This window comes from Salmo trutta, chromosome 2, assembly GCF_901001165.1.
Source record: "Salmo trutta chromosome 2, fSalTru1.1, whole genome shotgun sequence".
In the NCBI taxonomy this organism is placed as follows: domain Eukaryota; kingdom Metazoa; phylum Chordata; class Actinopteri; order Salmoniformes; family Salmonidae; genus Salmo; species Salmo trutta.
Window position 1 is genome coordinate 21,025,734 of NC_042958.1, and position 21,522 is coordinate 21,047,255.

The window sequence follows — 21,522 nt, forward strand, 5'->3', positions numbered from 1 at the left end:
TTAAACACTGTTTCCCATGCTTGTTCAATGAACCATAAACAATTAATGAACATGCACCTGTGGAACGGTCGTTAAGACACAACTTCCAGACGGTAGGCAATTAAGGTCACAGTTATGAAAACTTAGGACACTAAAGAGGCCTTTCTACTGACTCTGAAAAACACCAAAAGAAAGATGCCCAGGGTCCCTGCTCATCTGCGTGAATTTGCCTTAGGCATGCTGCAAGGAGGCATGAGGACAGCAGATTTGGCCAGGGCAAAAAATTGCAATGTCCGTACTGTGAGACGCCTAAGACAGTGCTACAGGGAGACAGGACGGACAGCTGATTGTCCTCGCAGTGGCTGACCACGTGTAACAACACCTGCACAGGATTGGTACATCCAAACATCACACCTGCGGGACAGGTACAGGATGGTAACAACAACTGCCCGAGTTACACCAGGAATGCACAATCCCTCCATCAGTGCTCAGACTGTCCGCAATAGGCTGAGAGAGGCTGGACTGAGGGCTTGTAGGCCTGTTGTAAAGCAGGTCCTCACCAGACATCCGCGGCAACAACGTCACCTATGGGCACAAACCCACCGTCGCTGGACCAGACAGGACTGGCAAAAAGTACTCTTCATTGACGAGTCGCAGTTTTGTCTCACCAGGGGTGATGGTCGGAGGAATGAGCGTCGAAGGAATGAACGTTACACTGAGGCCTGTACTCTGGAGCGGGATTGATTTGGAGGTGGAGGGTCCGTCATGGTCTGGGGCTGTGTGTCACAGCATCATCGGACTGAGCATGTTGTCATTGCAAGCAATCTCAACACTGTGCGTTACAGGGAAGACATCCTCCTCCCTCATGTGGTACCCTTCCTGCAGGCTCATCCTGACATGACCCTCCAGCATGACAATGCCACCAGCCATACTGCTAGTGATTTCAGTGTTCTGCCATGGCCAGCGAAGAGCCCGGATCTCAATCCCATTGAGCACATCTGGGACCTGTTGGATCGGAGGGTGAGGGCTGGTGCAGTCCATGACGAGGAGATGCACTGCAGTACTTAATGCAGCTGGTGGCCACACCAGATACTGACTGTTACTTTTGATTTTGATCCCCCCCCGCATTTCTGTTAGTCCCATGTTTGTGGAACTTGTTCAGTTTATGTCTCAGTTGTTGAATCTTGTTATGTTCATACAAATATTTACACATGTTAAGTTTGCTGAAAATAAACACAGTTGACAGTGAGAGGACATTTCTTTTTTTGCTGAGTTTATATAGAGGTCTATAGTATAGAGTGGTACTGTACTGACCTCCCCAGGTGACACTCCCACACAGATCCTGTCCACAGCCGGCTTAGTCTTCCCCATGTATGTCTGGGAGGAGAGAAAGAGAGCAAGAGAGAGAGAGAGAGAGAGAGGAAGAGATTGAGAAAGATATAACCATCTTGTTCACACTGCAAACTATTGACTCAATAACCAAGAAACACATAACACAGGAGTCCAGAGTGGTCAGTCAGTCAGTCAGTCAGTTAGTTAGTTAGTTATTTAGTTAGTTAGTTAGTATACCTTGGTCAGGTCTCTAATCTTTAAGATGTCATTCTTGCTTCCTCCATTATAGATGCGTTCTCTCTCCTGGGCCACATCCACATCTTCCTCCGTGATGGGATCCATCTTACAATCTGTGATCCTATTACAGGTAAGAGGTCAGAGGTTTAAGGTAAGAGGCGAAGTGCTGTTCTGGACTGCTCTCACCATCAATAATGCATAGAGTTATTAGTCAACTGGTAATGGTCAACAGATTCATACGATTCTGATCCAACAGATTCAATAACACCATAGATGATCTTTTTATGTACTACAGCAATGTAGACTTGTATATTAGATGTGAAGTGAAGCTGTTGGTTACCAGTGATCCAGGAAGAAGCGGTACTGGATCAGGATGTTCATGATGAAATAGACAAAGCCCTCAACAGCCATGAAGACCAGGTTCTTCCCTACAAAGTCCCAACTGTAGGGGTCCAGACTGAAGTCCTCACCTGAACCACACGAAGCAAAGCAAACAGGATCAGCATGTAGCATGGAATAATCAGCATTCGTACACCATCTGATCCAACCGATGTGTGAGAAGTGGGAAAAGTTTGAGTGCTGACAACACTGTATATGCTCCTGTTACACTTTAATCAGTCAGCTTATCTTCACATAATCCATTCATCAACAAAGCTGGGTGATGGTGCAAGCACACTCGGTGGCACCTGCTCCTATAGTCTCCTATATCCACTACCCACCTACAGTACCTTCGGGAAGTATTCACACCGTTCATTTTTTTACATAAGTATTCAGACCCTTTGCGATGAGACTCTAAATTGAGCTCAGGTGCATCCTGTTTCCATTGATCATCCTTGAGATGTTTCTACAACTTGAATGGAGTCCACCTGTGGTAAATTCAATTGACTGGACATGATTTGGAAAGGCACACACCTGTCTATATAAGGTCCAACAGTTGACAGTGCATATCTGAGCAAAAACCAAGCCATGAGATCCAAGAAATTGTCAGTTGAGCTCCAAGACAGGAATGTGTCGAGGCACAGATCTGGGGAAGAGTACCAAACAATTTCTGCAGCATTGAAGGTCCCCAAGAACACAGTGGCCTCATTCATTCTTAAATGGAAGAAGTTTAGAACCAACAAGCCTCTTCCTAGAGATAGCCGCCCGGCCAAACTGAGCAATCGGGGGAGAATGGCCTTGGTCAGGGAGGTGACCAAGAACCCGATGGTCTCTCTGACAGAGCTCTAGAGTTCCTCTGTGGAGATGGGAGAACCTTTCAGAAGGACAACCATCTCTGCAGCCCTCCACCAATCAGGCCTTTATGGTAGAATGGCCAGACGGAAGCCACTCCTCAGTAAAAGGCACATGACGGCACACTAGGAGTTTGCCAAAAGGCACCTAAAGACTCTCAGACCATGAAAAACAAGATTCTCTGGTCTGATGAAACCAAGATTGAACTCTTCGGCCTGAATGCCAAGCGTCACATCTGGAGGAAACCTGGCACTATCCCTACTGTGAAGCTTGGTGGTGGTGGCAGCATCATGCTGTGGGGATGTTTTTCAGCGGCAAGGACTTGGCGACTAGTCAGGCTTGAGGGAAAGATGAACGAGGCAGTACAGAGAGATCCTTGATGAAAACCTGCTCCAGAGCGAAGATTCACCTTCCAACAGGACAATGACCCTAAGCACACAGCCAAGACAACGCAGGAGTGGCTTCAGGACACGTCTCTGAATGTCCTTGAGCGGCCCAGCCAGAGCCTGTACTTGAACCCGATCGAACACCTCTGGAGAGACCTGAAAATAGCTGTGCAGCAACGCTCCCCATCCAACCTGACATAGCTTGAGAGGATCTGCAGAGAATGGGAGAGACTCCCCAAATACAGATGTGCCAAGCTTGTAGCGTCATACCCAAGAAGACTCGATGCTGTAATCCGTGCCAAATGTGCTTCAACACAGTACTGAGTAAAGGGTCTGAATACTTATGTAAATGCGATATTTCAGGGGGGGGGGTTTTATATATAAATTAGCAAAAAAAAATCTTACAATGATGATGTATTACGTGTAGATTGATGATGGGAACATAACAATTTTCTCCATTTCAGAATTGCCAACCGTGTCCAACTTTTTAGAGTACCAGACGCACACGACAAATTGGAGATTCAACTCGCACGAGTAGCACGCACGCTCGTCCACACACTGCTTGTGAGTCTGATTGTATTTATGGAATTGTACCAAATCAAGTCTATAAAAGGTTGGAATACTTTCTTGACAGCATCCCATTTACACACATGGTAAAAGTCACTAACAATATGTAATTAGAAAATACACACAAAAGGCCTTTATTCTTGGAGATTACATGCACAGTGTAGAATGGAGATAATTATCTATAACGTTTTTCTTAGCACATGCCCCCAAATTTAGTCTCTATAGTAGAGGAACGCTTGTCACCTCTCAACCATAGCCAATCACTAGTGCCTGCTCACAAGTATTGGCTTTTTAGACACGATTCCTAATCAACACTGAAAGCAAAACCGTTTTGGAAACACAAAAACAAATGATCGCATCGACAAAGACCGCAAACTGGCTACACAAAGCTTAGAAGAGTCCGCTGTTTCAGTCTATGTAAAGGAGCCTATTGTATTTCTTTGCAGCACATACATAATTTCAGATTTTAGAAATTGATCAAATCTCAAATCTAGTGCAAAAGCATTTTAGAAGCATTGCCTCTATCGCTAATACCAGACACTCATGCATTCTTCATCGACAGTCTTCTAAACTCCCGACTCCATTTAATGCCAAGATAATTATATTTATTTTTGATTAATCTTTTGTAATGCTTTTTGTGACGTGGATCATTATCACATTTACAGTCTATCAGGTTGCGTGATCCTCGTAATGTTACGTGGAAAATACGGGACGCAGAATTAAATGTATAGCACACTCGCACAAATGCAACCAGTTATTTTTCGTATTCGCATTTAATTTATTTCACTAGCAAATGCGAGTGAACTGCTGGCACTTTAGAGCCCACTGAATGTCCATCTCATGTTCGCTAACGTTAGCTTGAAACAACTAGTGTTTACTTCCCCACAACACACGGAGTCGAAAGGGGATTTGTCCATATGTTAACGTCCAGCTGACAGTCGGCAGACTCAGCATCACAACAAACAGGCGGAGGAGCAGACACCGGGTAGCTACGGCGAATAATGATGTATTCATCTCCATGTCAGTTGACACAAACTCCGTACATGTCTGTGCGTTGCAGCTCGAGAATCGGGATGTTAGATTTACTCAGTAGATTTATTTTTTATGAAAATGTAAAAAAAAAAATGTTTCAAAAGAAATAAAAAATAAAAATCAGGCCCTATTCATTTCTGCATACTTTTAACTCGGATCTCATATCTGTGTACATGGACAGAAAATTGCGTAGTTGGTACGCAAATGCATGCATGTTGGCAGGTCTGCAATTTTAGAATAAAGCTGTAATGTAACAAAATGTGAAACGCTCATTAGTCGACACCAGCTTTGACTGGTCTTATCAGCCGATTAGGGGAAAGCTTATTCAGATCCACAAGTTATTTAAGAAGTGTCTTGGGTGTAAATCTCCTAGAGCTTCGGCAGGAGAAATACACAGCATCATGTTTCAGAGGCCGTCGGCCCGACCCGGGGCCATCCGAGGCCAATGGTATTCCCGTCCTGTTATGGCATTCCGAATGCATCAGGATTTTGGCTTTGGGGTCTGGAGGGGTCCAAGACCTGGAGAACAGGCTAGGGTTGCTAGCGGCATTTCCCTGCTGACCAATCAGAATGCAGGCCTTGGAGCGAGTGGTGGGGGTGGCAAGGGGTTGAGGGGGTTGGAGGGTGACGGGGCAGGGGGAGTGACTCACCAAAGCGGGCATAGACGTCAGTAACAGCCTGGTTCATAGCCATGTCGATTAGACCCCGGCCAAGACAATAGTGGGGGAAGATCAGCAGCATTTTCTTCAGCAGCTGGTTACACTTATACAGCGCCTGAGAGAAGGAGGAAGTTAGAGTGATAAATAAATAAAGGGAGGGAGTGGGGGAGAGAGAGAAAGAGGGAGAGGGGGGGGGGGTGGGTGGGAGGAAGAGACAGAGAGGGAGGGCCAAACCACACAGTAGAATCGAGTCACTCAACAAGCACTAGTATTTGAAGAGTCATTGAGCAGGGGGTAGAGACAAACAGGTCTGTGAGTAAGTACAGGAAGCGTTTATCCCAGGCTGTGCTCTCCACTCACCGATGTGCTGTCAAACAAGTCAAGGATGAAGGTGATGGCACTGCTGTTGATGCCAATGAACAGGTTGATGCAGGACAGAGAGACGTAGGCTGTGCTGGGAATACTGAAGATGTAGGACATGGGGTACATCATGGGCGTCACAGACCACCTGCAGGGGACAGAGACAGGTAGGGAGTGTTTTTCCTCATCAGTTTGATCAAGCTTATATTTTTAAGGATCATCTTAACATTTACATGTGGTCCTTGCCTAAATGTTCATTCTAGAAGAAGGGTTTCCTTTGGTCCAGAATGTCAGCTTATTCTGTCACTGTTGGGTGGGGTTGAGTGGCGTGAAAAGCACTATAAACCTGCTACAGGTTTAGCCCCATTAACACAGCACTCACGTTCTCATCGCCTGCATCGCTGTACAGTACAATCCATTCATCATTTACAGCATGCTATAAAGGACTGTTCGAGATGCACTCTCCAAGGATAAATTACCGTTAACCTAAATCGGTAACCTTCCACCTTTAGCCCAAGTAAACGGGCGTACTGTACTGCAGTACACTGACTTACCCATAGAGCATGAGCAGGGCTGCCAGGGGTTGGAGGTTGGTTGGCGACGTGTAGCACTTCTTGTCAAAGACCATGAAAATAGCCACCACCAGTGCTGCACTGATAGAGTAATTCACCTGATGAGGGGGAAGTGACACAATGAATGTCAAGCTCTATGTAGAAAGATGAAATGTATCTCCCAACCCGTTGGGCTGTGTGAGTGGACACGTATGCCCTTCGGCAATAAACTACATGACATTACGTGGAATACGGTATGTAACAGATGGTAAATACCGTTTCTACAACCTGTCACTTCACTATGATCTCTCTTCACTGGAATGATCTGTCATGCCATATTAATATAGATCATTTAAGAGAGTGGGTAGCCTCGCCACGAACCATTTTGGCATATCAAGAACTTGGTGCGTGTCAATGTGAGATTGGAGAGAGTATGATGGGAGACATACCATGTCCCAGAGGAAGTTGGCCATCCAGTAGATGACGGGACTGACCCCGCTGACGAACTGGAGGTGTTTGGCCTGGGTCACCCTCTCCTGGATGAGGTAGAGCACAAAGGAGGCTGGGACAAAGGACATGGCGAAGATCACACAGATAGCCACCATCACATCCACTGAGGTGCTCAGGCTAGGAGAGGAGAGGAGAGAAGAGGAGAGGGAGTAGGGTTAGATAGAGAACATCACACAGATAGCCTCCATCACATCCACTGAGGTGCTCAGGAGAGGAGAGGAGAGGAGAGGAGAGGAGAGGAGAGGAGAGGAGAGGAGAGGAGAGGAGAGGAGAGGAGAGGAGAGGGAGTAGGGTTAGATAGAGAACATCACACAGATAGCCACCATCGCATCCACTGAGGTGCTCAGGAGAGGAGAGGAGAGGAGAGGAGAGGAGAGGAGAGGAGAAGAGAGGAGAGGAGAGAAGAGGAAATGGAGTAGGGTTAGATGGAGAACATCACACAGAGCCACCATCGCATCCACTGAGGTGCTCAGGAGAGGAGAGGAGAGGAGAGGAGAGGAGAGGAGAGGAGAGGAGAGGAGAGGAGAGGAGAGGAGAGAAGAGGAGAGGGAGTAGGGTTAGATAGAGAACATCACACAGATAGCCTCCATCACATCCACTGAGGTGCTCAGGAGAGGAGAGAAAAGGAGAGGAGAGGAGAGGAGAGAAGAGGAGAGGGAGTAGGGTTAGATAGAGAACATCACACAGATAGCCTCCATCACATCCACTGAGGTGCTCAGGAGAGGAGAGGAGAGGAGAGGAGAGGGAGTAGGGTTAGATAGCCACCATCACAGGGACACAGGGACACAGAACGGGGTTCGATGATCTAGGAGAACTGTCAATTAGATGCTTTAATCACCTCACCTGGTTGGCCAGTACTCACTCAGTGACCTCTAGTATCAAATCTCCTGAAAGGGCAGTACTCACTCAGTGACCTCTAGTATCAAATCTCCTGAAAGGCCAGTACTCCCTCAGTGACCTCTAGTATCAAATCTCCTGAAAGGCCAGTACTCACTCAGTGACCTCTAGTATCAAATCTCCTGAAAGGCCAGTACTAACTCAGTGACCTCTAGTATCAAATCTCCTGAAAGGCCAGTACTCCCTCAGTGACCTCTAGTATCAAATCTCCTGAAAGGCCAGTACTCACTCAGTGACCTCTAGTATCAAATCTTCTGAAAGGCCAGTACTCACTCAGTGACCTCTAGTATCAAATCTCCTGAAAGGCCAGTACTCACTCAGTGACCTCTAGTATCAAATCTTCTGAAAGGCCAGTACTCACACAGTGACTTCAGACAACTGTTCCTTGGTAAGGTTGAGAGGGTGGTTGATGGTGGTGATGCCGTATACGTCCAGCCTGGCATCTTTGGGCAAGTTGGCTCTGAGGATGGCGTTGTTGGCCACGTTCATGAAGGCCACCATGGCATGCCAGCCCTTGTTGTTGTACCACACCTTCAAAAATACAGAATGGATATTCTAGTGAATATTTTGCTGGTGTATGGTACAAAAGTAAGACAGTGGATTTGCAGTAGAGGGTTAAATTGTATACAGTGTAGACAACTGCAATATATGCCTTGCCTTGACATTGTATTCACTCTCCATGTATCGAAGGAAGGTTCCTATGTCCTTAAGAGTTTGTTTGGAGTATTTACCCTGGAGAGAAGAGTACCATGATTGGTTACATGGACAGTTACAGGGCTGTTGAAGTGTGTAAAGATCCACACCAGAGACATCTTTAGTAGTCGTACCCCAGTAACATTGAGCAGTCGTCCCAGCTGTGACGCTGCGTCCTGGATGGTCTTAGGGTCCACATCTAACACAGGAAGCTGTCCCCCGACAGATATACCTCCATACCTGGATGACAGACAACAGACAACACATATACCTCCATATCTGAACACCAGGAGTGAGACCGCATACTCAGTGAAAGCTAAAACTCCTTATACAATAACGGTACTATGCCCCTGGCCACCAGAGGGCGCTACAACATCACTTTCCGTTACATGACGGCCACAAGCAAAGGTAACACCCACCTAGCTCATTGCAAATATGCTACGTTTCGAATTTTGTAAAATATGGAAATAGTACCTTTGTTCATTCACCCAGTATTTGCTCTTCAAACTGAACAAGAAAGACATATGAATTCTGCCATTAGAGTTGTGTATGTAGAACAGAAGAAAGTAGATGAAGGCTGAAATAGTTCCACAGTACCTGGCCTTGATGAGGGAGGGGTAAGTCTTCACCAGGTAATCAGAGATATTCCTGCCTGTTAGGTCCACCAGAACATCACCTGTTGACTGGATCCTCTAAAATACAACACACACACACACACACACATACACACACACACACACACACACACACACACACACACACACACACACACACACACACACACACACACACACACACACACACACACACACACACACACACAGTGTGCATTGGTGACTGACTGGGATTTAAACCGGGGCCACCTGATTACCACAATACTGTATCAGCCCATTGAGTTAAAGCCTATGCATATGTCTGCACTAACCTGAGGTGGTGTTCGCCCCCCTGCTCCCTCAGGGCAGACAGGCAGCATGGTGAGTTTCCTAGGGGTACTACACTGGCAGCCTGGGGAAGGGTTCACTGAGGTCCACTCTGGTCCATCCAACATGTCTATCAGAGCAGGGTTCACTAGCGGCATCTCCCACTCCGTTGTGATGTTATTACATGGGAAATCCCTATACCGGGAACACACAGGAACACGCACGCACACATGCACATTGTTACACTTGAAGTGCCTATCAGGATCAGCATGATACACAAAATCATTTTTCGGGCATATGCAACGATGCCTCCCTCCTCCCCTAATGCCCGTTACTTTTTGGCATACAGTAGCCGACATGATATCAGTAACTATGACATTCTTTAAGGTCTCAAACTCAAGCCTAGCGCACGTCCGGCCTGCGAGTTGCTTTCTGGCCCCCAGACTGATATCTGACTCCTATTGGAATCGAGTCTTAAAGTGATGCTATACTTCGACACTGAGCAAACAGATGATATTGTATGGTAAGTGAACTGTCCCTGGTCAATACTCACTCCAGAGGTTCATCCACCATGCAGCGAGTCCCAAAGCCAGGCTTGTTCAGCAGCACCTCTCCAAAGTACCTCATCTCAGGGTCCAAGATACGCTCGTTACTGGAAGATGGCACATCCAACAGTCAACAACAGTCTTTATCAAACATGATCAAAATCCACATAATCATTCGAGACTTCTACATTCTACTCCTGTTTTGTGCCAGTGGAATTGCACTTCCTCAGACTGAATCTGCTCTGAATTGGCTGGACGATTGGTTTAACAAATGGTGCTAGACTCAGGGCAGGACAGAAGTCTCTATGCTCACCTGAAGAAGGTGAACTGTCGTCCATACATCCAGGGACTAAGGGTCAGGCTGGGGTACTCTCCAAACGGAGGTACGATCGTAGTGAACATCAGTGATACAAACACAAAACTGGCAGGCAAAACTATCTGAAGGAACCAAACAAAAAGACACAAGGACGTTTCCATATTCAAATTCTGCATAATGAAACTGGAACCATCAAGAAATGTGTAACATGATTATAAATAGGGATTTATAGCCAATGCACATGATAGAGGGGACGCAAAATACACAGCGCCAACAGCCGTCTGTGGAGAATGGTACCTGAGCAAAGAAGTCCTTATGTGATCTTGTGGCGTGGTGAAACCGTTTGATGAGCAGGGCAAATAACTGTTTCAGGACCAGACAGACACCTTTGACCTGTCTAGAGCCCCGCCCCTCGCTGCCCTCCGAGCCCCCAGAATTCCCCTGCCTGTTGGCCTGGGTCTCCCCGTCTGCCTCTGTAACGTAGGGAGAGGTCGGGAGTTAAACGCTCCCTGTCTGCAGACAGAAAGCGTGATACTACACAGCTTAAATGGTCTTCTACAGTGATAGCCATAAACACTCTGCATGATCTGCAAGCCTGCAGCGTCACCACTCAGCGGAAGCCTGAATCTATTACAGCTTCCTGTAATGCCACTAGAGAACAGTATATGGGTCCAGAATTGACGTTGCCCATGGAGTCCTAGTTTAAAGGCCATGGCTTATAAGATATCTGTTCATTATAGCCATTGCAGCATTATAGCAATTGCAGTAGTTTCTAGCTTGTAGCTTGTAGCTTGTTGCTTGTAGCTTGTAGCTTGTCACCTTCAGATTGGTCGACATAAAGGGCTACTTTGTTGTGTCCTACACTGGGTCGAGGTGTCTGCTGCCACAATCTCTGGTCTGGGGGGAGATGACAGCAAATCCAACATAACTGTCACACACATAACATCACAGTACAGTACTGTACAGACCAACACACAGAACATCACAGTACAGTACTGTACAGACCAACACACAGAACATCACAGTACAGTACTGTACAGTCTTCACACAGAACATCACAGTACAGTACTGTACAGACCAACACACAGAACATCACAGTACAGTACTGTACAGTCTTCACACAGAACATCACAGTACAGTACTGTACAGACCAACACACAGAACATCACAGTACAGTACTGTACAGTCTTTACACAGAACATCACAGTACAGTACTGTACAGTCTTCACACAGAACATCACAGTACAGTACAGACCAACACACAGAACATCACAGTACAGTACTGTACAGACCAACACACAGAACATCACAGTACAGTACTGTACAGTCTTCACACAGAACATCACAGTACAGTACTGCACAGTCTTCACACAGAACATCACAGTACAGTACTGTACAGTCTTCACACAGAACATCACAGTACAGTACTGTACAGTCTTCACACAGAACATCCCAGTACAGTACTGTACAGACCAACACACAGAACATCACAGTACAGTACTGTACAGTCTTCACACAGAACATCACAGTACAGTACTGTACAGTCTTCACACAGAACATCACAGTACAGTACTGTACAGTCTTCACACAGAACATCACAGTACAGTACTGTATAGTCTTCACAAAGAACATCACAGTACAGTACTGTACAGACCAACACACAGAACATCACAGTACAGTACTGTACAGACCAACACACAGAACATCACAGTACAGTACTGTACAGTCTTCACACAGAACATCACAGTACAGTACTGTACAGTCTTCACACAGTACATCACAGTACAGTACTGTACAGACCAACACACAGAATATCACAGTACAGTACTGTACAGACCAACACACAGAATATCACAGTACAGTACTGTACAGACCAACACACAGAACATCACAGTACAGTACTGTACAGTCTTCACACAGAACATCACAGTACAGTACTGTACAGACCAACACAGAGAATATCACAGTACAGTACTGTACAGACCAACACACAGAACATCCCAGTACAGTACTATACAGACCAACACACAGAACATCACAGACAATACACAAGTTATAAAAGACACACAGTTCAGATCTTTTTTTTAAATTACCTTGTGTAGTTTTGCCAGATTTGGCTTCACCGTCCACTGTCACTTTCAGGAATATCTACAAGAGAAAAAGAAAGTACAATGGTACATGGCCATCAAACATGGAAACATGCAGTGGACTGATGTATTGTGATTGAATATAGGCTCACCTCCTCCAGTGATGTGTCGGAGACCCCGAAGCTGCTGAGGCCGATGTCAGAGAGGGTTTCCTCCAGCTCTCTGAAGAGGGAGGCGTAGGCCCTGGGCTGGAAGCCCTGGTTGGGCAGCAGGTAGGTCAACTCCTGGCCGATAGCCTCGATCAAACGGGCCTCTGGGACATGGTGGTGGACCAGCCCTGTGATGCTTGACAAGTCACCTGGTAGACACACACACACACACACACACACACACACACACACACACACACACACACACAAACCGAGTCAACATTAGTGGTGGAACCAACGCTGTCGTTCTGGCTATGTCACCTGTTACAAGTATGTTACAACACATACAGAACATACACATATGCAACAGCTAGTGAGGAAAGTGGCCATGTGTAAAGGGGCTTTATGGTCCCCAATACTTATGTCACCTCAATTCCTCAATGAAAACCTTACCGTCCATCTGTCTGTCCTGGGTTTTGGCTTGAGGTAACTCTTCTTTGTACGTGGTACAGGTGGAGCATTTACACGAACACTCATCAGTACAGTCACACTTCATCTAGGACAAAGAGAAAACGGAATCAATGACACCCACCTCTGTCTAGGCAATGAAAGCATTCACTCACCCTAACACACACTCTCTCTCTCACATAAACAACACACTTTAGAGGCTCTTTCCGAGATCGTATCCATCCCACCTTAGTCTTGGGTCCCTCGTATTTCATTCGTCGAACCAGGGTGAGGTAGAACCCGGCACCGAAGCAGTTCTTGAGGAAGAGCGGGGAGCCGCAGCAGTGCAGACGACCCTGAGAGATGATGGCCACACGGTCACTCAACAGGTCAGCCTCGTCCATGTGGTGAGTGGACAGAATCACTGTACGTCCTGGGGAGGTAGAGAGAGGACGAGAGAGGGCGAGAAAGAGAGAGAGAGAGAGAGAGAGAGAAAGAGAGAGAAAGAGAGAGAGAGAATGAGTGAGAGAGAGAGAGAGAGAGAATGAGAGAGAGAGAGAGAGAGAATGAGTGAGAGAGAGAGAATGAGTGAGAGAGAGAATGAGTGAGAAAGAGAGAGAGAGAGAATGAGTGAGAGAGAGAGAATGAGTGAGAGAGAATGAGTGAGAGAGAGAGAGAGAGAGAGAGAGAGAGAGAGAGAGAGAGAGAGAGTGGGTTATATAGGGTTAGCATTATGAGATGGCATTTGATATTACACAGTTGTGGCCAAAAGTTTTGAGAATGACACAAATATTAATTTTCACAAAGTCTGCTGCCTCAGTTTGTATGATGGCAATTTGCATATACTCCAGAATGTTATGAAGATTGATAAGATGAATTGCAATTAATTGCAAAGTCCTTCTTTGCCATGCAAATGAACTGAATCCCCCAAAAACATTTCCACTGCATTTCAGCCCTGCCACAAAAGGACCAGCTGACATCATGTCAGTGATTCTCTCGTTAACACAGGTGTGAGTGTTGACGAAGACAAGGCTGGAGATCACTCTGTCATGCTGATTGAGGTCGAATAACAGACTGGAAGCTTCAAAAGGAGGGTGGTGTTTGGAATCATTGTTCTTTCTCTGTCAGCCATGGTTACCTGCAAGGAAACACGTGCCGTCTTCATTGCTTTGCACAAAAAGGGCTTCACAGGCAAGGATATTGCTGCCAGTAAGATTGCACCTAAATCAACCATTAATAGGATCATCAAGAACTTCAAGGAGAGTGGTTCAATTGTTGTGAAGAATGCTTCAGGGCACCCAAGAAAGTCCAGCAAGCACCAGGATCGTCTCCTAAAGTTGATTCAGCTGCAGGATCGGAGGATGGCCTGGTGTCAAGAAGGGCAGCAAAGAAGCCACTTCTCTCCAGGAAAAACATCAGGGACAGACTGATATTCTGCAAAAGGTAGAGGGAATGGACTGCTGAGGACTGGGGTAAAGTCATTTTCTCTGATGAATCCCCTTTCCGATTGTTTGGGGCATCCGGAAAAAAGCTTGTCCGGAGAAGACAAGGTGAGCGCTACCATCAGTCCTGTGTCATGCCAACAGTAAAGCATCCTGAGACCATTCATGTGTGGGGTTGCTTCTCAGCCAAGGGAGTGGGCTCACTCACAATTTTGCCTAAGAACACAGCCATGAATAAAGAATGGTAACAACACATCCTCCAAGAGCATCTTCTCCCAACAATCCAGGAACAGTTTGGTGACGAACGATGCCTTTTCCAGCATGATGGAGCACCTTGCCATAAGGCAAAAGTGATAACTAAGTGGCTCGGGGAACAAAACATTGATATTTTGGGTCCATGGCCAGGAAACTCCCCAGACCTTAATCCCATTGAGAATTTGTGGTCAATCCTCAAGAGGCGGGTGGACAAACAAAAACCTACAAATTCTGACAAACTCCAAGCATTGATTATGCAAGAATGGGCTGCCATCAGTCAGGATGTGGCCCAGAAGTTAATTTGACAGCATGCCAGGGCGGATTGCAGAGGTCTTGAAAAAGAAGGGTCAACACAGCAAATATTGACTCTTTGCATCAACTTCATGTAATTGTCAATAAAAGCCTTTGACACTTATGAAATGCTTGTAATTATACTTCAGTATTCCATAGTAACATCTGACAAAAATATCTAAAGACACTGAAGCAGCAAACTTTGTGGAAATTCATATTTGTGTCATTCTCAAAACTTTTGGCCATGACTTTTGGCCATCAGCTGTTTTTCCTGCTCCATCCAGCAGGAGGTATATGTACTGTGTGAGCAAGAGCTGGGTTCAACTACACTTTCAGGTACAAAAATTATGTGGACACCTCTTCAAATTAGTGGATTCGGCTATTTCAACCACACCCGTTTCTGATAGGTATATAAAATCGAGCACACAGCCATGCAATCTCCATAGAGATGCATTGGCAGTAGAATGGCCTGACTGAAGAGCTCAGTGACTTTCAACATCGCATCGTCATAGGATGCCCCTTTTCCAAGTCAGTTCATCAGATTTCTGCTCTGCTAGAGCTGCCCCAGTCAACTGTAAGTGCTGCTATTGTGTAGTGGTAACATCTCAGCTGCGAAGTGGTAGGCCACACAAGCTCACAGAACGGGATTGCTGAGTGCTGAAGTGGGTAGCGCATAAAAATCGTCTGTACTCGGTTGTAGCGTTCACTTCCGAGTTCCAAACTGCCTCAGGAAGCAATGTCAGCACAAGAACTGTTCGTCGGGAGCTTCATGAAATGGGTTTCCATGGATGAGCAGCTGCACACAAGCCTAAGATCACCATGCGCAATGCTAGGTGTCGGTTGGAGTGGTGTAAACCTCGCCGCCATTGGGCTCTGGAGAAGTGGAAATGCGTTCTCTGGCGTAATGAATCACTCACCATCTGGCAGTCTAACAGATGAATCTGGGTTTGGTGGATGCCAGGATAACGCTACCTGCACCAATGCATGGTGCCAACTGTAAAGTTTGGCGGAGGAAGAACAATGGTCTGGGGCTGTTTTTCATGGTTTGGGCTAGGTTCCTTAGTTCCAGTGAAGGGAAATCTTAACCCTACAGCATACAATGACATTGTAGATGATTCTGTGCTTCCAACTTTGTGGCAACAATTTGGGGAAGGCCCTATCCTGTTTCAGCATGACAATGCCCCCGTGCACAAAGCGAGGTCCATACAGAAATGGTTTGTTGAGATCGATGTGTGTAACGATCATCAAAAGGAGTAGACCAAGGTGCAGTGTGGTATGTGTTCATCTTGATATTTATTTTAACTCTGAACAATTAAACAAAATAATAAACAATGGAAAACGACCGTCACGTCTTGCAGGCTTTACAAAGCAGTACAAAAATAAGATGCCACAACTCAAGGAGGGAAAAGGGCTGCTTAAGTATGGTTCCCAATCAGAGACAATGATAGGCAGCTGCCTTTGATTGGAAACCATACTTGGCCAAAACATAGAAATAGAAACCATAGAATGCCCACCCCACACCCTGACCTAACAAAATAGAGAAATAAACCATCTCTCTCAGGTCAGGGCGTAACAGTACCCCCCCCAAAAGTGCGGACTCCCGGCCGCAAACATGAACCCATCGGGGAGGGTCCGGGTGGGCATCTATACTTGGCGGCGGCTCTGGTTCGGGGCGTAGCCCCCACACCGCCCGCTGATCCCCCCGCTTCTGTGTCGCTGGAGGAACCAGACCGTGGATCATCGCCGGAGGCTCTGAACTACCGACCGCCGCCAGAGGCTCTGAACTGCCGGCCGCCGCCGAAGACTCTGAGCTGCCGGCCGCCGCCGAAGACTCTAGGCTGCAGGCCGCCGCCGAAGACTCTGGGCTGCAGGCCGCCGCCGAAGACTCTGTGCTGCAGGCCGCCGCCGAAGACTCTGGGCTGCAGGCCGTCGCCGAAGACTCTGGGCTGCAGGCCGTCGCCGAAGACTCTGGGCTGCAGGCCGTCTCAGGAGGTTCCGGGCTGCAGGCCGTCGCTGGAGGTTCCGGGCTGCAGGCCGTCTCAGGAGGCTCCGGACTGGGGAGCGTCGCTGGAGGCTCCGTGCCATGGATCATCATTACAGGTTCCGCGCCATGGATCATCACTGGAGGCTTTGTGCCATGGATCATCACTGGAGGCTCCGGGCCATGGATCATCTCTACAGGCTCCGGGCCATGGGTCATCCCTACAGGCTTCTTGCCATGGATTATCCCTACAGGCTCCGGGCCATGGATTATCTCTACAGGCTCCAGGCCATGGATTATCACTGGAGGCTTCGTGCCATGGATCATCCCTACAGGCTCTGGGCCATGGATCATCACTGGAGGCTTCATGCCATGGATCCTCCCTACAGGCTCCGGGCCATGGATCATTTCTACAGGCTCCGGGCCATGGATCATCCCTACAGGCTTCTTGCCATGGATTATCCCTACAGGCTCCGGGCCATGGATTATCCCTACAGGCTCCGGGCCATGGATTATCACTGGAGGCTTCGTGCCATGGATTATCACTACAGGCTCCGGGCCATGGATCATCACTGGAGGCTTCGTGCCATGGATCATCACTGGAGGCTTCGGACCACAGATCATCACCGGAGGCTTCCTACGTGGAGCTGGAACCAGTCTCACCGGACTGGGGAGACGCACAGGAGACTGGGTGCGCATAGCAGGCACAGGGTATACTGGGCCGTGGAGAAACACTGGAGGTCTGGAGCTTAGGGCTGGCACACCCCGTCCTGGCTGGATGGTTATTTTAGCCCAGCAAGGGCGAGGCGCTGGCACAGGACGAACTGGGCTGTGCTGGTGAATGGGGGGTACCGTGCGTAGAACTGGCGCAGGATAACCTGGGCCGAAGAGACGCACTGGAGACCAGGAACGCTGAGCCGGCACACTTCTTCCTGGCTGACGGTCAACTCTAGCACGGCAACGGTGAGGAGCTTGCACCGAGCGCACCGGGCTGTGAGTGCGCACTGGCGACACAGTGCGCATCACCGCATAACACGGTACTTGCTCGGTCACTCGCTCCCCACGGTAAGCACGGGGAGTTGGCTCAGGTCTCAACCCCGACTTCGCCAATCTCCCCGTGTGCCCGCCCCCCCCAAAAAATTGGGGCGCTGCCTCTCGGGCTTCCGTTGTTGCCTTGCCTGTTCCTCCCAGTATCGCCGTTCCGCTTTCGCAGCCTCTATCTCCTCTTGCAGATGGCAATACTCCCCAGGCCTTGTCCAGGGTCCTGCCCCATCCAGGATTTCCTCCCAGGTCCAGTCATCCTGCCCACGCTGCTTGGTCCTTTGGTGGTGGGATCTTCTGTAACGATCGTCAAAAGGAGTAGACCAAAGTGCAGCATGGTATGTGTTCATCTTGATATTTATTTTAACTCTGAACATTTAAACAAAATAATAAACAATGGAAAACGACCGTCACGTCTTGCAGGCTTTACAAAGTAGTACAAAAATAAGATCCCACAACTCAAGGAGGGAAAAGGGCTGCCTAAGTATGGTTCCCAATCAGAGACAACGATAGGCAGCTGCCTCTGATTGGAAACCATACCAGGCCAAAACAAAGACATAGAAACCATAGAATGCCCACCCCACACCCTGACCTAACAAAATAGAGAAATAAACCATCTCTCTCAGGTCAGGGCGTGACAGTGTGGAAGAACTTGACTGGCCTGCACAGAGCCCTGACCTCAATCCCATTGAACACCTTTGGGATGAATTGGAACGCCGACTGCGAGCCAGGCCTAATTGCCCAACATCAGTGCCCGACCTCACTAATGCTCTTGTGGTTGAATGGAAGCAAGTCGCCGCAGCAATGTTCCAACATCTAGTGGAGGCTGTTATAGCAGCAAAGTGAGGACCAACTCCATATTAATGCCTATGATTTTGGAATGAGATGTTTGACGAGCAGTTACTCAGTTTCAATACATTTCAAAACAAGTACTCAGATAACCTTTATTTGAAAAAACAAGTAGTTGAATATTATAATGTATTTGTAAATACACTTGGAAAGTATTTGAAAAAACTCAAATACACTGACTCAAATACACTCCTATGCATTAAACTGAGGTATTTAAAAATAATATTTGAAATTTTTTACAAATAACCATTCAAATACTTAAATAAAAGTTATTGTTTTGGGCTGTGTATTTGAAAATACTCAAATACACAGAAAAAAAGTCTTAAAATAACAAATACTCAAATACACATGTATTATAAACCAGGCCTGGTGTGTACCTGATCGGTACTTGAGTAGCAGGTCCCAGATAGATCGTCTGGAGTAGGGGTCCACCCCCGATGTGGGCTCGTCCAGAATCACCACCTTGGCACCGCCCACAAATGCCATAGCAACAGACAACTTCCTCTGCATGCCGCCTGAGAGGAGAAGAGGAGAAGATGAGGACAGGAGGAGAGGACAACAATACTGGTATCTCATATCTTGATTATGACACTCTAAACACAAGTTAAAGATGAGAAGAAGTGTTTGTTTCATGATCGCTGGCAGTGAAACAGAAATAGCAATGATGAACTATATACTGTAACTGTGCCCGAGGCCCAACACAGTGTGTGTGTGTGTGTGTGTGTGTGAAACCTGAGAGGTTCTGTGCCTCTTCGTCTCTCTTGTGGGGCAGGCCCAGATCCTCCAGCATGTTCTCTACCTCCAGCTGAGCCTCAGACAGAGACCTCCCCTTCAGCAGGCTGTAGAACAGGATGTGCTCTTCTACGGTCATACTGAGAGAGAGAGAGAGAGAGAGAGAGAGAGAGAGAGAGAGAGAGAGAGAGAGAGAGAGAGAGAGAAAGAGAGAGAGAGAGAAAGAGAGAGAGAGAGAGAGCCTGTGGTGAGCAGCTGCACTGTGCTGAATGTGCTCCTTCGAGGAGAACACCCCAACAGAGTAGGAAGTTGGGATTTTATGAATCACTCAGCTACATTCTTTTTGCATTACATTCTTGTTTCATTATGATCTTGTCCCAACATACCCACATCAGACCAAATAGTCTTTATTAAACCTGTACACACACAGAACAACATCTTAATCTCCATAGACAGAGATAAATTAGACCTGTTTAGGAAGTACGCCCACCTTACCTTCCCACGCACTAATGCAGAAAGAGAGGGGAGCGAGAGAAGAGACAGAGGCTAAGAGAGATGGACAGAGAGGACGAGGGAAAGAGAAAGAAAAGAAATGTGGAGAGAGAGACATGGACATGGTGGAGAGAAAGACAATAGACAAATGCATCACCACATCTAATCACTCCTTGTGTCTATATGACTCGTTAACCCACTGAGGCAGCAGGCACTGTAAGGGGTCACCTACTGGTGAAAGAGGATGTTGTGTTGGGGACACATGCCCAGAGAGTGTCTGATGGTGTCCATGTCTGTCCGGATGTCCTTCCCATAGATGGAGGCTGTCCCGGAGGTAGGAGGGAACATCCCCGTCAGGATAGACCTGGTGGACACCACACAGAGGGACAGAGGATGTAGAGGACAGACAGAGTCACATGGCCAGATGTCACAGTCATAGTCACTACACCTACTGTCACAAAGCTGTCCCCCAACCAGTGGTTCTCAATCTATTTTGGTTGATCACATTCTGCCCAAAGAACCTGCTCTTAGGTCAGGTATCCCAAGGGATAGAAGGTACCACAGGTTGAGAAACACGGCCCTAAACTGATTCAGATGGTCAAACTGTGAATCATTTGACTGTGGGTGACATACATGGTGGTGGTCTTCCCAGCTCCATTGTGCCCCAGGAAAGCAGTGATCTGGCTCTCATAGAAGGTGATGCTCAGTCCGTCTACCGCAGGTTTTTGTCCCCTACCAAACACCTTGACCAGGTTCTGAACACACACACCCTCCACCAGCCCTGCCGGTTCCCCCTCAAAGTAGGCATGGCTGGGCTGACCTGGGGGGAGAGTTGAGAGGTTGGAGGTCAGATGTTAAAGGTCATTGGGATAGGAGTTGTGAGGTCAAAATCTGATAGAATCCAATATAATCAATACAATCAGATAGATGTGACCAACAAGCGTACATTGTCAGGGTATTATAGTGTGTCATCCATATTACACAACATCTACACTGTTGTGTGCACTGATAAGGCTGGAATGGGTGTACTGTTACACAGTTGATACAGGGTTATGAAATAGATGTTGTTTGTCGGTGCTGATAGTGAATAATAACTGTAACAGAACTGTTTATGTTATTTTTGCCTCACAAAAATAGCAACATCACATGATCTTCCACCACATTGCATCATGACCTGAAAGACGTTATTTTATCTAGACACTGTTTATAGTCCCAATCTGACAAATCGTTGCTGATACACCATTGAATGAGATGTCCTAAGAAAAACAATGGCAAACAGTGAAGGTGAAATCAGGGGAAAGGAATGCTGCCACTTTGACTGTGTGAAAGGGAGCGAACCAAACGGGAGCTGAATCACATATTAACTAACTCTGACTGAGGGAAATGTACCAATGTGTCAGTCTGTATTGAGACCCGACCTGGAGAGCAAACACACTCAAGGACTGCGGGTTCCCACACACTGCCTGCCGCTAAGCATTATGGGCCGGGCAAGCAGGCCACAGAGAGCGAGAGAGAGAGGGAGAGAGCTCTATTGTTTCAAAC

General features: G+C 47.2%; 1 protein-coding gene across 1 annotated transcript in view; it reads right to left on the bottom strand.

Moving 5' to 3' along the window:
* abca4a (ATP-binding cassette, sub-family A (ABC1), member 4a) overlaps positions 1 to 21,522 on the bottom strand; it is a 61,315-nt gene that overhangs the window by 2,951 nt on the left and 36,842 nt on the right. Inside the window, exons 19-43 of the mRNA XM_029698123.1 lie at positions 20,614 to 20,800; positions 20,213 to 20,344; positions 19,489 to 19,628; positions 19,134 to 19,271; positions 13,146 to 13,330; positions 12,904 to 13,006; positions 12,454 to 12,659; positions 12,308 to 12,362; positions 11,034 to 11,111; positions 10,512 to 10,687; positions 10,212 to 10,336; positions 9,907 to 10,005; positions 9,359 to 9,548; positions 9,031 to 9,125; positions 8,908 to 8,940; positions 8,568 to 8,673; positions 8,398 to 8,472; positions 8,102 to 8,271; positions 6,783 to 6,960; positions 6,337 to 6,452; positions 5,783 to 5,930; positions 5,414 to 5,537; positions 1,889 to 2,018; positions 1,549 to 1,669; positions 1,294 to 1,356 (exon numbers count right to left, since the gene is read on the bottom strand). Coding sequence (XP_029553983.1) covers positions 1,294 to 1,356; positions 1,549 to 1,669; positions 1,889 to 2,018; positions 5,414 to 5,537; positions 5,783 to 5,930; positions 6,337 to 6,452; positions 6,783 to 6,960; positions 8,102 to 8,271; positions 8,398 to 8,472; positions 8,568 to 8,673; positions 8,908 to 8,940; positions 9,031 to 9,125; positions 9,359 to 9,548; positions 9,907 to 10,005; positions 10,212 to 10,336; positions 10,512 to 10,687; positions 11,034 to 11,111; positions 12,308 to 12,362; positions 12,454 to 12,659; positions 12,904 to 13,006; positions 13,146 to 13,330; positions 19,134 to 19,271; positions 19,489 to 19,628; positions 20,213 to 20,344; positions 20,614 to 20,800 — 3,173 coding nt within the window. The remainder of the gene's footprint in view (positions 1 to 1,293; positions 1,357 to 1,548; positions 1,670 to 1,888; positions 2,019 to 5,413; positions 5,538 to 5,782; positions 5,931 to 6,336; positions 6,453 to 6,782; positions 6,961 to 8,101; positions 8,272 to 8,397; positions 8,473 to 8,567; positions 8,674 to 8,907; positions 8,941 to 9,030; positions 9,126 to 9,358; positions 9,549 to 9,906; positions 10,006 to 10,211; positions 10,337 to 10,511; positions 10,688 to 11,033; positions 11,112 to 12,307; positions 12,363 to 12,453; positions 12,660 to 12,903; positions 13,007 to 13,145; positions 13,331 to 19,133; positions 19,272 to 19,488; positions 19,629 to 20,212; positions 20,345 to 20,613; positions 20,801 to 21,522) is intronic.